The sequence below is a fragment of the Peromyscus eremicus genome, unplaced genomic scaffold (genome assembly GCF_949786415.1).
Source record: "Peromyscus eremicus unplaced genomic scaffold, PerEre_H2_v1 PerEre#2#chr22_unloc_1, whole genome shotgun sequence".
Lineage (NCBI taxonomy): Eukaryota > Metazoa > Chordata > Mammalia > Rodentia > Cricetidae > Peromyscus > Peromyscus eremicus.
In genome coordinates, this window is record NW_026734286.1 from 1,948,808 (window position 1) to 1,960,497 (window position 11,690).

An 11,690-nucleotide genomic window follows, 5' to 3' on the forward strand; every position below is an offset into this window, starting at 1 on the left:
TTTTTTTACTATGAATGACACTTTATTCAGTCATTTTCTTCACAACTGAAACTCTGGGAATTCAAAATTAACATCTTTGCCTGTGAGCTTCTTATACACACCAGAAAAAGTTTCAACCTTGTGCTCCACGTTGTTCTGCTGGGCTTTGTCTAAATGAACCTTTATGAGCTGGCTGCCATCCAGTTTCACGCGGATCCTCTTCCCCACAATCTCACTTGGGAAGACCAAGTCCTCCAGGATGGCATCGTGCACCGCAGTGAGGGTGCGGCTTCTGGGGCGCTTCTGCTTATTTTTCGTGCGGCTTTTCCGAGTTGGTTTGGGCAGAATCCTCCCCTGAGCAATGAAGACCACGTGCTTCCCACTGAACTTTTTCTCCAATTCACGAACCAGCCGGACTTGGATTTTCTGGAAAGACTTCAGCTGAGGAACTGGTACAAAAATTATGATAGCTTTCCGGCCACCACCAACTTCAATTTCCTTGGCCGCGGTGATGTTCAGTTCCCGCAGCTGCGCCTTGAGATCGGAGTTCATCTCCAGCTCGAGCAGCGCCTGGGAGATGCCAGACTTGAACTCGTCGGGCTTCTCGCCATTGGGCTTCACGATCTTGGCGCTGGAGCTGAACATGGCTCATCCTTACGGAGTGCCGGCTTAGAAAGAGCGATGTTGTTATTTTTAATGACTCTATTGCATGATAATTATCAGCCTGCTAGTGCAGAATCCCAGTGCCTTTTGTCAGAGGCAATAAGAGACACACCTGTAACAGGAGACAAAATGATGTTCTTTGACATGCTAAGGCACCTTTCCCTCTGGTAAACAATTGTCTTTGGGATGGAAGTTTTTTGTTTGTTTGTTTTGTTTGTGTAAATGGTATTATACTTCCATTTCTGTAGGTTATAAAGATTTATGTGGAACAGGCCATATTACACCCATTTTGCAGAGTAAATGTTTGCCATTAGAGCATTAGAATTAAGAGAGCTCTCCCCGAGAATTGTGATTATATATATATATATATATATATATATATATATATATATATATATGTGTGTGTGTGTGTGTGTGTGTGTGTGTGTATATATATATATAAAATCTTGTAACAGTTGCAGCCACGATGGCTTTTTTATTGCCTATCTCAGGAATAGTTACTGGAATACAGGGTGTCAAAAATGGCCTGTATGATTAGTACAGCTTCTAATATTACAGACTTATTCTACTTCCTATAATCTTTCTGCCTACACTTATGTGATGTTCCATGAACCACAGATGTAGTAGCTGTGGTGTAGATGGATCCGTTGGGGTTAGGCTCTCCTTGATATGCTGATTTGTGTATGTGTTGAACTGTGGTTTTCAGTGATGGTCTGCATTTTCTGTAGAGAAAATTTTTTCAATGAGTGGTGATAGATACACTTATCTGAGAGTATCATTTTGCACTAAAAAATTAATATGATACTTCAGGAAGCAGGTGGAACATTGTTGTAAAATTCATGTGTTCAGGGTAACTGTGTGATGGATAACCCTGATGGTATATTTGATGGGACACAGAATTGCTGAGAAGAAACTCCAATCTGTGAGTATTTGAAGGTATTTTCACAGAGATTCAAATAATGTTTGAAGAGCCCTCCTGACTATGCAGATTATTATTCTGTGACTTGAAGTTCCAGACTGAGTGAAAAGAATATCATCATTCATCTACATTGGTCTCAACTGTGGACAAAATGTGACCTGGTGCCTTTCAGTTTTGTTACCTGGCATTCCCAGCTAGGATGAGATAGCTGCATACTCTCAACACTGAGCCCAAGTGAACACTTCTATATCTTTTATACTTAAAAAATTAAAAAAATATTTCCTTTTTAAAAAAATTCTCTCATACAGTACAACCTTACTGGAGCTTCCCCTACCTCTACTCTTTACAGTTACCTAACCATCTCTCTTCTCCCCCAGATCTATTCCCCACCATGTCTCTCCCAGTAAAGAGTAAGCTTCCCTGGGACATCAACCAAATATGGCACAAAGTAAAATAAGGTCAGTCATAAACCCTCACATCAAGGCTGGGTAAGGCAACCCAGGAAGAGGAAAATGGTCCCCAAAGCAGGCAAGAGTTAGAACAAAAAGCTAAGAAACATAACCTATAAGCTGAAGCCCTAATGTAGACTCCTGCCGGCTCCATGATTGAGGATTCAGTCTCTGTGCACTTTTATAAGCCCTGTTTACTTGATTCTAAAGGCAGTACTCTTTCAATATCCTTGACCCTTCTTTTTCTCTCAATCCCTGCTTTCCCTCTTCCAAAGGGTTCATTGAGCTATGAGGGGAGGGACCCAGTGGAGATCTCCAACCTGGGCTCTCACTCTCCCCTCTCTCTTTCTGCATAATGTTTGACTGTGGATCTCTGCTTCCACTCCCATCAGCTTCTGGAGGCAGCCTCTCTGATGATGAATGGACTAGGCATTAGAATATTTGGTTTGATGACATCTACTTTTTTAGTTCTTCATTTATTTTAGGTATTAGCCCTCTGTCCAATGTGTAACCGGTGAAAATCTTTTCCCATTCTGTAGGCTGCCTCTTTCTCTGAATGACTGTGTCTACTACATTACAGAAGCTTTTCAGTTTCATCAAGTCCTATTTGTACAATTTTGATTTTTTTGTCTGAACAGTGTTCTGTTCAGTAAGTTGTCTCCTGTGCTAACTCATTCAGACCTATTCCCCACTTGACTCCTGTCAGGTTCAGTGTATCTGGTTTTATGTTGCGGTTTTGATCCACTTGGACTTGAATTTTGTGCAAAATGATACATATGGATCTATTTGTATTCTTCTACATGCTGATACCCAGTTAGACTGGTGACATTTGTTGAAGATGCTTCCTTTTTTCCATTGTGTATTTCTGGATCCTTTTTAAAAAATTTGGTGTCCATAGGTGTGTATATTTATGGTTGGGTCATCAATTCAATTCCACTGACCAACCTGTCTGTCTTTCTGCCAATACCAGATAATTTTGATGACTATGGTTCTGAAGTACAGCTTGAAATCAGGGATGGTGATACCTCCAGAAGTTCTATTATTGTTCAGGGTTGATATAACTATCCTGGATTTTTTTCATATTAAGTTGCATATTGTCCTTTCAAGACCTGTAAAGAATTGTATTGGAATTTTGATGGAGATTGCTTTGAATCTGAGGATTCCTATTGGTAGGATGGCCATTTATAGTGTGTTAATCTTCTTGATCCAGGAGCATGGGAATTGTTTTCTTCTTGTGATATCCTCCTCAGTTTTTTTCTTCAAATCTTTGGAGATTTGAAATATAAGTCTTTCAGTTGCTTGGTTAGTTACCCAAAGATATTTTATATCATTTGTCACTTTTGAAAATGGTCTTGTTTCCCTGATTTCTTTCTTAGTCCATTTGTGGTTTGTATAAAAGAGAGCTTCTGATTTTTGTGTATGTGTATGTGTTAATCTTGTTTCCAGCCACTTGAAGGTGCTTTTCTGCTGTAGGAGTTCTCTGGTAAAATGTTTGTGCTGACTTCTGTAAAATATCATATCATCTGAAAATACCTATACTTCAACTTCTCCTTTACCATTTGCACCCCCTTGATCTCCTGTAGTTCTCTTATTGCTCTAGCTAGAACATAAAGTACTCCATTGAATAGATATGGAGAGAGTGGCAGCCTTGTCTTGATCCAAACACAACAACCACCCAGTGTTCTGGGGTTTCAATATTAGGTGTATTGTGTCTATACCTGCAGCAGTCCGCTGGCTCAAACGCCATTACAAGATGGCGCTGGTTTCCTGTTTATCCCGAATGCTAACGTGTCGCTCTCCCGCCCGATAGTACTGACCAATCAGCTTACCGCCCAAGCTCCGCCCCCAGAACCTGCATATAAGCCAGCTTGCCCCGGCGCCCGGGGCCCTCCTCCCGTACCAGCTCTCCCGAGAAGCCATAACCGAGCAGCGTTCAATAAAACCGTGATAGAGGAAGAATCTTGGAGTCGTGTCTTGCTTCCCCGCTGGTCGGGGCGCGCCGCAACTGGTGCCGAAACCCGGGAAACTTCGGACCTTGCGAACGACTCGGAGGAGGGCCGAAGATTCAGAACCTCACACGGGAACGGTGAGTACTCATAAGGTATGACTGACGCCTATGACACCAATCTTGCCTTTTTGCTGGACTTTTTCCCGCTGATAATTTTTGTGTGGGTTATCTTGGTGATTGGGTGCTGCTTTTGGCTGCGCTGCCACCGCGCGGAGGAAACTTGTTTGTGTTGCTGTGAGCGAAACGAAAGTAAAGTTTGTGTTGCTGCGAGCGAAACGAAAGTAAAGCTCCTTAGTGGGGACTGCCGGAGATAAGATAGTCTTTCGTTAGCTCGTTGTTTTCTTTGAGTAAACCCGGTGTAGATAAATCAGTTTCAAAGATGGGGAACTTTGACTCACATATTGAGTTTTTTGTCAAACCTGTGAAGGAATTACTGGGTGCAAGGGATATTAATGTTTCCTCCGGTTCTATAAAAAGGGCGCTTAAAGAGATAGATCAACATGCGCCATGGTTCGCGGTATCCGGTGATCTCACGATGAGTTCCTGGGAAAAGCTAGGAAAAGATTTAGAAAAACACAAACAAGATCTAGGAAAAGCCACCTTGCCTTTTTGGAGATTGGTGAAATCTTGTCTGGATGAGGAAAAGGCACAGGAAGCAGTAGCAAAGGGGAGAAAGGCTATGGCAGAATGGCAGGATAGTCAGTCCGAAACCGGTAAGGAAACAGAAGCTAGCAAAGAAAATTCTAAACATAAAGAAAATAAAAGAGAAAAGAAAAAACAAAAATTACAACATACAGAAAGGGAACCTTCAGCACCAGCGTACCTATGGTCGGAGCTGGCCGCTATTAATTTGTCTGATTCTGACTCAGAGTTAGATACTGAGGATGAGATAGACCTAGAAAGGGAGGCTGCGGGGTATGAGCGTGAAAGCTATGGCCCAGGGCCCGGAGCCGAGCTATCACGACCACCGCCCTTCGCTCCTAACTCACAAGTGAGTACAGGAAGCTGCGCAGGAAGTCATCGCATTCCTCCCAAAACCTGGACTAAACTAGCAAATGCTTTCCCGGTGTTCGAGGACCCAAACACACAGGTCAGGTCTCATGAGCCTGTATCTTACAAGATGTTAAAAGATCTAGTACAAGCAGTTCAGACCTATGGCCCAACTGCCCATTATCCTCTGTCTATTTTAGACAGAATAGCTAAGGATGTTTTGACTCCGGCAGACTATCAGGAAGTTGGAAGGGCAGCTTTACCCCCTGGTACTTATCTAGAATGGAGGTCTCTGGTCACAGACCATGCCCAAATTCAGGCCCGGCGTAATGCACAAAATGGCCAGCCAGCCTGGACGGCGGATATGTTGTTGGGTCAAGGACAATGGGTAAATAACCAGATAAACTTCCCCATTGAAATTTACAATCAAGTGAAAGAGATACACGTATCCGCCTGGAAAAAACTGGTCAGAAAAGGAGAAGTGAGTGGAAACCTTACTAAGATCATTCAAGGACCAAATGAGCCTTTTGCTGATTTCGTAGCCCGGATGCTTGATGCTGCGGGAAAAATTTTTGGGGATATGGAAACAGCTCTCCCCTTAACGCAGCAACTTATTTATGAACAATGTACAAAGGAGTGCAGACGGGCTATCACGCCCTGGAAACAGAAGGGGCTTGAGGCTTGGTTGAAAGCATGTAGGGAGATAGGGGGCCCTCTCACCAATGCTGGCCTCGCTGCAGCAGTTATGACAGCTGTCAACCGAGGAAGTGGCTCTAAAGGAAAATGTTATAATTGCGGAAAGCCAGGACATCTAAAGAAAGAGTGTCGGTCTCCTTCAGGAGGAAACCAACAGAGGATGCCAGGCACCTGTCCCCGATGCAAAAAGGGAAAACATTGGGCAAATGAATGTAGATCAGTGAAAGATGTTAATGGGCAGCCCCTCCAGCCGATGTTCCCTGCGGTCTCAAAAAACGGATCACGGGGCCCGCGACCCCGGGGCCCGAAAGTGTTCGGGGCTATTCAGAACGAGGCATCGGGGGAATTCCCCCCGCCTCCCTCCAATCAGGGCAAAGAGCCACGTCAGCAGCCGCAGGGTTGGACTTGTGTGCCGCCTCCTCAATGGTACTGACTCCTTCTATGGGGGTGCAGGCCATTGATACTGATCTTATGAATCCATTAAATAAAAATGAGGTGGGCCTTATAATTGGGAGATCAGGTAGTTCCATTAGAGGATTGATGGTTTTGCCAGGTGTTATTGACCCTGATTACCAGGGGAAAATCAAGATTATGTGCTGGTCTCCCAAGGGATTGTTTTCAATTGCTCCAGGAGACCGCATAGCTCAGATGTTAGTTCTCCCCTCTCATCATTCTAGATTTCCAGCTTCTGATAGGGAACGAGGCCTTAATGGGTTTGGATCTACAGGGAAAAATGCCTTCATGCTTGCCATGGGTTTGGATCAGAGACCTACGTTAGAATTAATAATAGAGGGAAGGCGATTCCTTGGATTATTGGATACAGGAGCTGACCGGAGTGTCATAAGACAGGAAGAGTGGCCCTCAAAGTGGCCACTTACTATCGCCTCCCAGTCCCTTCAAGGCTTAGGATACCAAGAAACACCTAGCATGAGCGCTAAGGAGCTTACTTGGCGCTCAGAAGAACAAGAAGGAAAGTTCCAACCTTTCGTTGTATCACTCCCCGTTAATCTATGGGGACGGGATGTGCAACAACAGATGCATTTGCAGCTTACCAATGAGTATTCCCCTGCATCACAAGCTATCATGAGGAAACAGGGATATTTTCCAGGAAAGGGGTTGGGAAGGAACCTTCAGGGAAGAAGTAGTCCAGTTCAGCCGTCATCCCATAGGTATAGAGAAGGGTTGGGTTTTTCATAGGGGCCTCTGAGGATAAGCAACCATTAAAGATACCCTGGCAAGTTGATACACCCGTTTGGACACCTCAGTGGCCCTTGTCAAAAGAGAAGCTCCAAGCGGCAAAACAATTAGTTGCAGAGCAGCTTCAGTTACATCATATTGAGCCTTCCACGTCACCGTGGAATTCTCCCATCTTTATTATTAAAAAGAAATCAGGAAAATGGAGATTGTTACATGATCTACGCTCCATAAATGCACAGATGGTTATTATGGGACCCGTACAACGAGGTCTCCCTATGCTTACAGCATTACCAAAAGGATGGCCTGTGATAACAATAGACATAAAGGATTGCTTTTTTTCTATTCCCATTCATGAAGAGGATAGACCTAGATTTGCTTTTACAGTTCCAGCCGTTAATCATGAAGCTCCTGATGAACGCTTTCAATGGCGAGTTTTACCACAAGGCATGGCTAATAGCCCGACTATGTGCCAACTTTATGTTGGCCGCGCCATTGACCCTATTCGAAGTCAGTTTCCCAATTTGAAAATTATACACTATATGGATGATCTTCTTATAACTGGAGAAAAGGTTAAGCAAGTCGAAGAATGCTTGCAAAGCCTTTTGAAAGCTTTAGCAAATGCAGAGCTTTATATTAGCCCTGAGAAGTTACAAAAGGGCATACTTGTTGATTTTCTTGGTACCCGTATTTCCCCAGATGAGATTATGCCCCAGAATATTACCTTACAAACTTCATGCCTTCATACATTGAATGATTTTCAAAAATTTTTAGGAAATGTTAATTGGCTAATGGGATATTTGAAAATTCCAAAAGGAGACCTTATGCCCCTATATAAGATATTGGAAGGTAATCCTGATTTGACCTCTCCCCGACAATTGACATTGGAAGCTCAAAATTCTATCCAAAAGATACAAGAAGCGTTAAAAACAGCTCAATTAAAGAGATTAGACTATACACAGTCATTCCAGTTAGTAATCCTCCCCACAAAGGTTGTCCCTCTAGGAGTGGTTTGGCAGAATGGACCTCTTTGGTGGCTGCATGGACAAGGATTGGGATCTAAAAATGTCCACTATTATCCCGATTTAGTGGCAAGGCAGGCGTTAAATGGTCTAAAGTGGTGCCTTGAGTTTTTCGGCGAGCCACCAGCAACATTGATAGTGCCCTACACCAAAGAACAAATTGAGATTTTAACAGGTGCGACCTCATGGTGGGCTATTCTTGTGGTTAGTTTTGCAGGATATATTGATAACCATTACCCTAAACATCCTCTGTTAACATTTGCCTCGGAGGATACTGTTTATTTTCCTCGAATCACATCTCAAAATCCCATCATGAATGCCCCTGTAATTTATACTGATGGCTCAAAGACCGGCAAGGGTGCCATGTCCATCGATGGTCAGACCTACAGTTTCCAGTTTCCTACCACCTCCCCTCAGGTAGCAGAATGTCTTATTATACAAAAGGTTTTTGAGAAATATCCTAATATTTCTTTTAATTTGGTCTCTGATTCCCTATATGTTGTCAATTTACTTAAAAATTTGGAAATTGCTGCCTATATACAACCTTCTAGTATGGTGGCGCCGGTATTAAGACAGATTCAAGCCTTGATGTTACTTCGCTCTCAACCTTTTTATGTGACTCATATTCGAGCACATAGCGGGCTTCCAGGGCCAATGTCAGCCGGGAATACGTTGGCAGATGAGGCCACCCGCATAGCCATAGCTGCTTGGATTATGAGTACACCTTGTGAACAGGCACAAAAGTTCCATGATAATTTTCATGTATCTGCTAACACCTTGCGCCTGAAGTTCAATATCTCCAGGGAACAAGCTCGTAATATTGTCAAAAAATGCCAACAATGTGTTGCCTTTCACCATCCACCGCATATAGGAGTTCTCCCCAAAGGGCTGAAACCCCTAGCCTCGTGGCAAATGGATGTTACCCACATCTCAGAGTTTGGGAAACAAAAATATGTTCACGTTTCAGTGGATACCTTTTCTGGCATTATTTTTGCCACTGCCATGACTGGTGAAACGACACGCCATGTCATTGCCCATTGTCTAGCTGCATGGGCCAGCTGGGGTAAGCCTTTGTTCTTGAGAACGGATAATGGTCCGGCTTACACTTCTTCCTCATTCCATTCCTTTTGTGCAACAATGGATGTTCAACACTCCACTGGCCTCCCTTATAATCCACAGGGACAAGGCATAGTGGAACGTGCAAATCGTACTATTAAAGAACTGCTTCAAAAACAAAAGGGGGGAATAGGGCGCACCCCTGGCGAGCGCCTCTCCTTGGCTCTTTTCACTCTTAATTTTTTAACTTTGGATGAAGCATCTAAGACCTCTGCTGATCGCCATGTGGGCGCAACACCAGTCCTTCGGGAGATGGTGTTATGGAAGGATGTGCTAACAAATAAATGGATGGGCCCTGACCCCGTATTACGTAGGTCAAGGGGATCTCTTTGTGTTTTCCCACAGAATGCAAGAGACCCGATTTGGGTGCCGACAAGACTAACACGAGGGGTACAACAACATGAGGAAGATGGAGAAGATGATGCTGACCTTCCTGACGATCAGCCTCTCCCTGAATCTGGCCTGGACTCAGGATGACATATTCTGGGCTTTCCTTCGAGCCTGGCCTGTGCCCGCTCCTGTGTTTTTAACGGATACTCTCTTTCCACAATTTCATTCCACCATCTGCAGGCTGGAGGATGAAGTTTGTTATCCTACCACCTATCAAACTTCAAGCTATAATAGCACTGATTTTATTTTCCAGTTCAAAAACAGTGCTTAAACAGTAAACCTTTTAAACCAGCCAAGAATAAGTTAGGATCCCTGTTTCAGGCATATAACAACAAAAGTCTGGCAGGGTACCCCTGGGATATGAGAGAGAATTTGAAATGTTACAATTGAATTTCACCGCCTCTATTGCTGCCCTAAATCAGACGCGTGCTCATTTGACCACCTTGGGAGAATTTACTGATTTTTTGGTCACAGCTGCATCTTATGTGAAGGAATGGGCTGGGGTGTGGGCGATGGGAACAGTGGGCTTGATTGGTCTAGTCATACTGGGTTGGATCCTCTGTAGGTTGATAAAGCGCAATCGTACAGAGCGTACACTTATGCTATGGCCGCCCTGGATGCTGGCGGTTCCCCAAGTATCTGGTTGGCCCAGCTGAGGGAACTGTAGGCTGTCCTTGCACTCGGAGGGCTCTGCCCATTGCACCCGATTAGGAAGCCTATGATACTGCTCCTGCACACGGAGAGCTATGCTCATTGCACCCGTTTTGAGAGTATCATTGTTCCTCCTACTCAGCACTCGCCCATCGAGCAGGAAGCTCATCATGAGGAGACTCCTAGCTCTGGGTTGCCAAAAACAAAAAGGGGGAACTGCAGCAGTCCGCTGGCTCAAACGCCATTACAAGATGGCGCTGGTTTCCTGTTTATCCCGAATGCTAACGTGTCGCTCTCCCGCCCGATAGTACTGACCAATCAGCTTACCGCCCAAGCTCCGCCCCCAGAACCTGCATATAAGCCAGCTTGCCCCGGCGCCCGGGGCCCTCCTCCCGTACCAGCTCTCCCGAGAAGCCATAACCGAGCAGCGTTCAATAAAACCGTGATAGAGGAAGAATCTTGGAGTCGTGTCTTGCTTCCCCGCTGGTCGGGGCGCGCCGCATATACCAGTTGGGAATAGAGGAATTGCTAGAAGCTAACCTGAGGAGTTGGACAACAGAACATCTGAGGCCACAGCCCTTAAGTAGGCTACATTGTAGATGAATTTCTAAATAGTCTTATTAAATAAGAAACACAGAGCCAAATACAGGGGTGAAAACTGAAGAGATCAGAGTGATAGCTACCCACTAACTTTAGCTCACCATGTCACTGTAGCTTCCCAAGCCAGTAAACCTGCTTCCTGTATAAACTGTGCCTTTATTGACTTGCTATTCTGCCTTCTCATTGGATCTTAACCCAGCCACCTCACTTCCTTGTCACTGCCTGTCTATACAGACCTCCAGGTCTCTATGGTTGGTACTGGGATTAAAGGTGTGTATCACCATGCTTGGCTGTGTCCTTGAACACACAGAGACTCTGCCTTCCATGTGATTGGATTAAGGGCATGTGCTACCACTGCTTGACATCTATTTATGGCTGGCTATGACCTCTGATCTCCAGGCAAACTTTATTAACATACAAATAAAATATCACATTCCAGCACAAATAAAATATCATCACACTGCATTCCTTCCTCTTCTCAAACACCAGCCACAATCAGGTTTAAGACATATGCTTCTTAGTTCCTATAATCTCTCAATCAGGAGCTCAGAAGCACTAGACCAAGATTTGTCTGCAGGCTCTGAGCTTTTAAAACCATTTGCCACTGTGCCTTCTTTGGTTTTTTTAGTTGAAAGAATGTCACATGATCATACCTACCAGCAAAAGAAGCTAGGTAATTAAATGGTATTTTTTTTTTTAAGAAGAAAGGAATATGTGAGAATGGTAATTTGGATGTATCTAGGTATATCTAGACCACTTACTAAGCATGATAACCAGCCAAGAAAAGGCTGTGGGAGATATTTCCTTCTAGTATTTCCCCAAATTGTGAGTAAATATTTGTTCCTAGAGAGGACCTGAAAACTCTTGCTCCTTGTGGAAATAGTCTTCTGGATTATGTAGGTAAGTTTAGGGGTGTGTGTGTGTGTGTGTGTGTGTGTGTGTGTGTGTGTGTGTGTTTATGTATGTGAGACAAAGACAGAGACAAACAAACAGACATGTGGAATTTAACTGTT

The 11,690-nt window shown here is 44.0% G+C and overlaps 1 protein-coding gene across 1 annotated transcript; it reads right to left on the reverse strand.

Annotated features, from left to right (window-relative positions):
- LOC131900617 (small ribosomal subunit protein eS7-like) lies at nucleotides 1–652 on the reverse strand. The gene has a single exon (XM_059251918.1). The coding sequence runs from the start codon at nucleotides 622–624 to the stop codon at nucleotides 40–42; it is 585 nt and encodes a 194-aa protein (XP_059107901.1). The 5' UTR covers nucleotides 625–652; the 3' UTR covers nucleotides 1–39.
- Nucleotides 653–11,690: the final 11,038 nt, after the last annotated feature.

Coding starts and splice junctions, on each gene's coding strand:
- LOC131900617 (XM_059251918.1), bottom strand. CDS start 624: ATGTTCAGCTCCAGCGCCAAGATCGTGAAGCCCAATGGCGAGAAGCCC.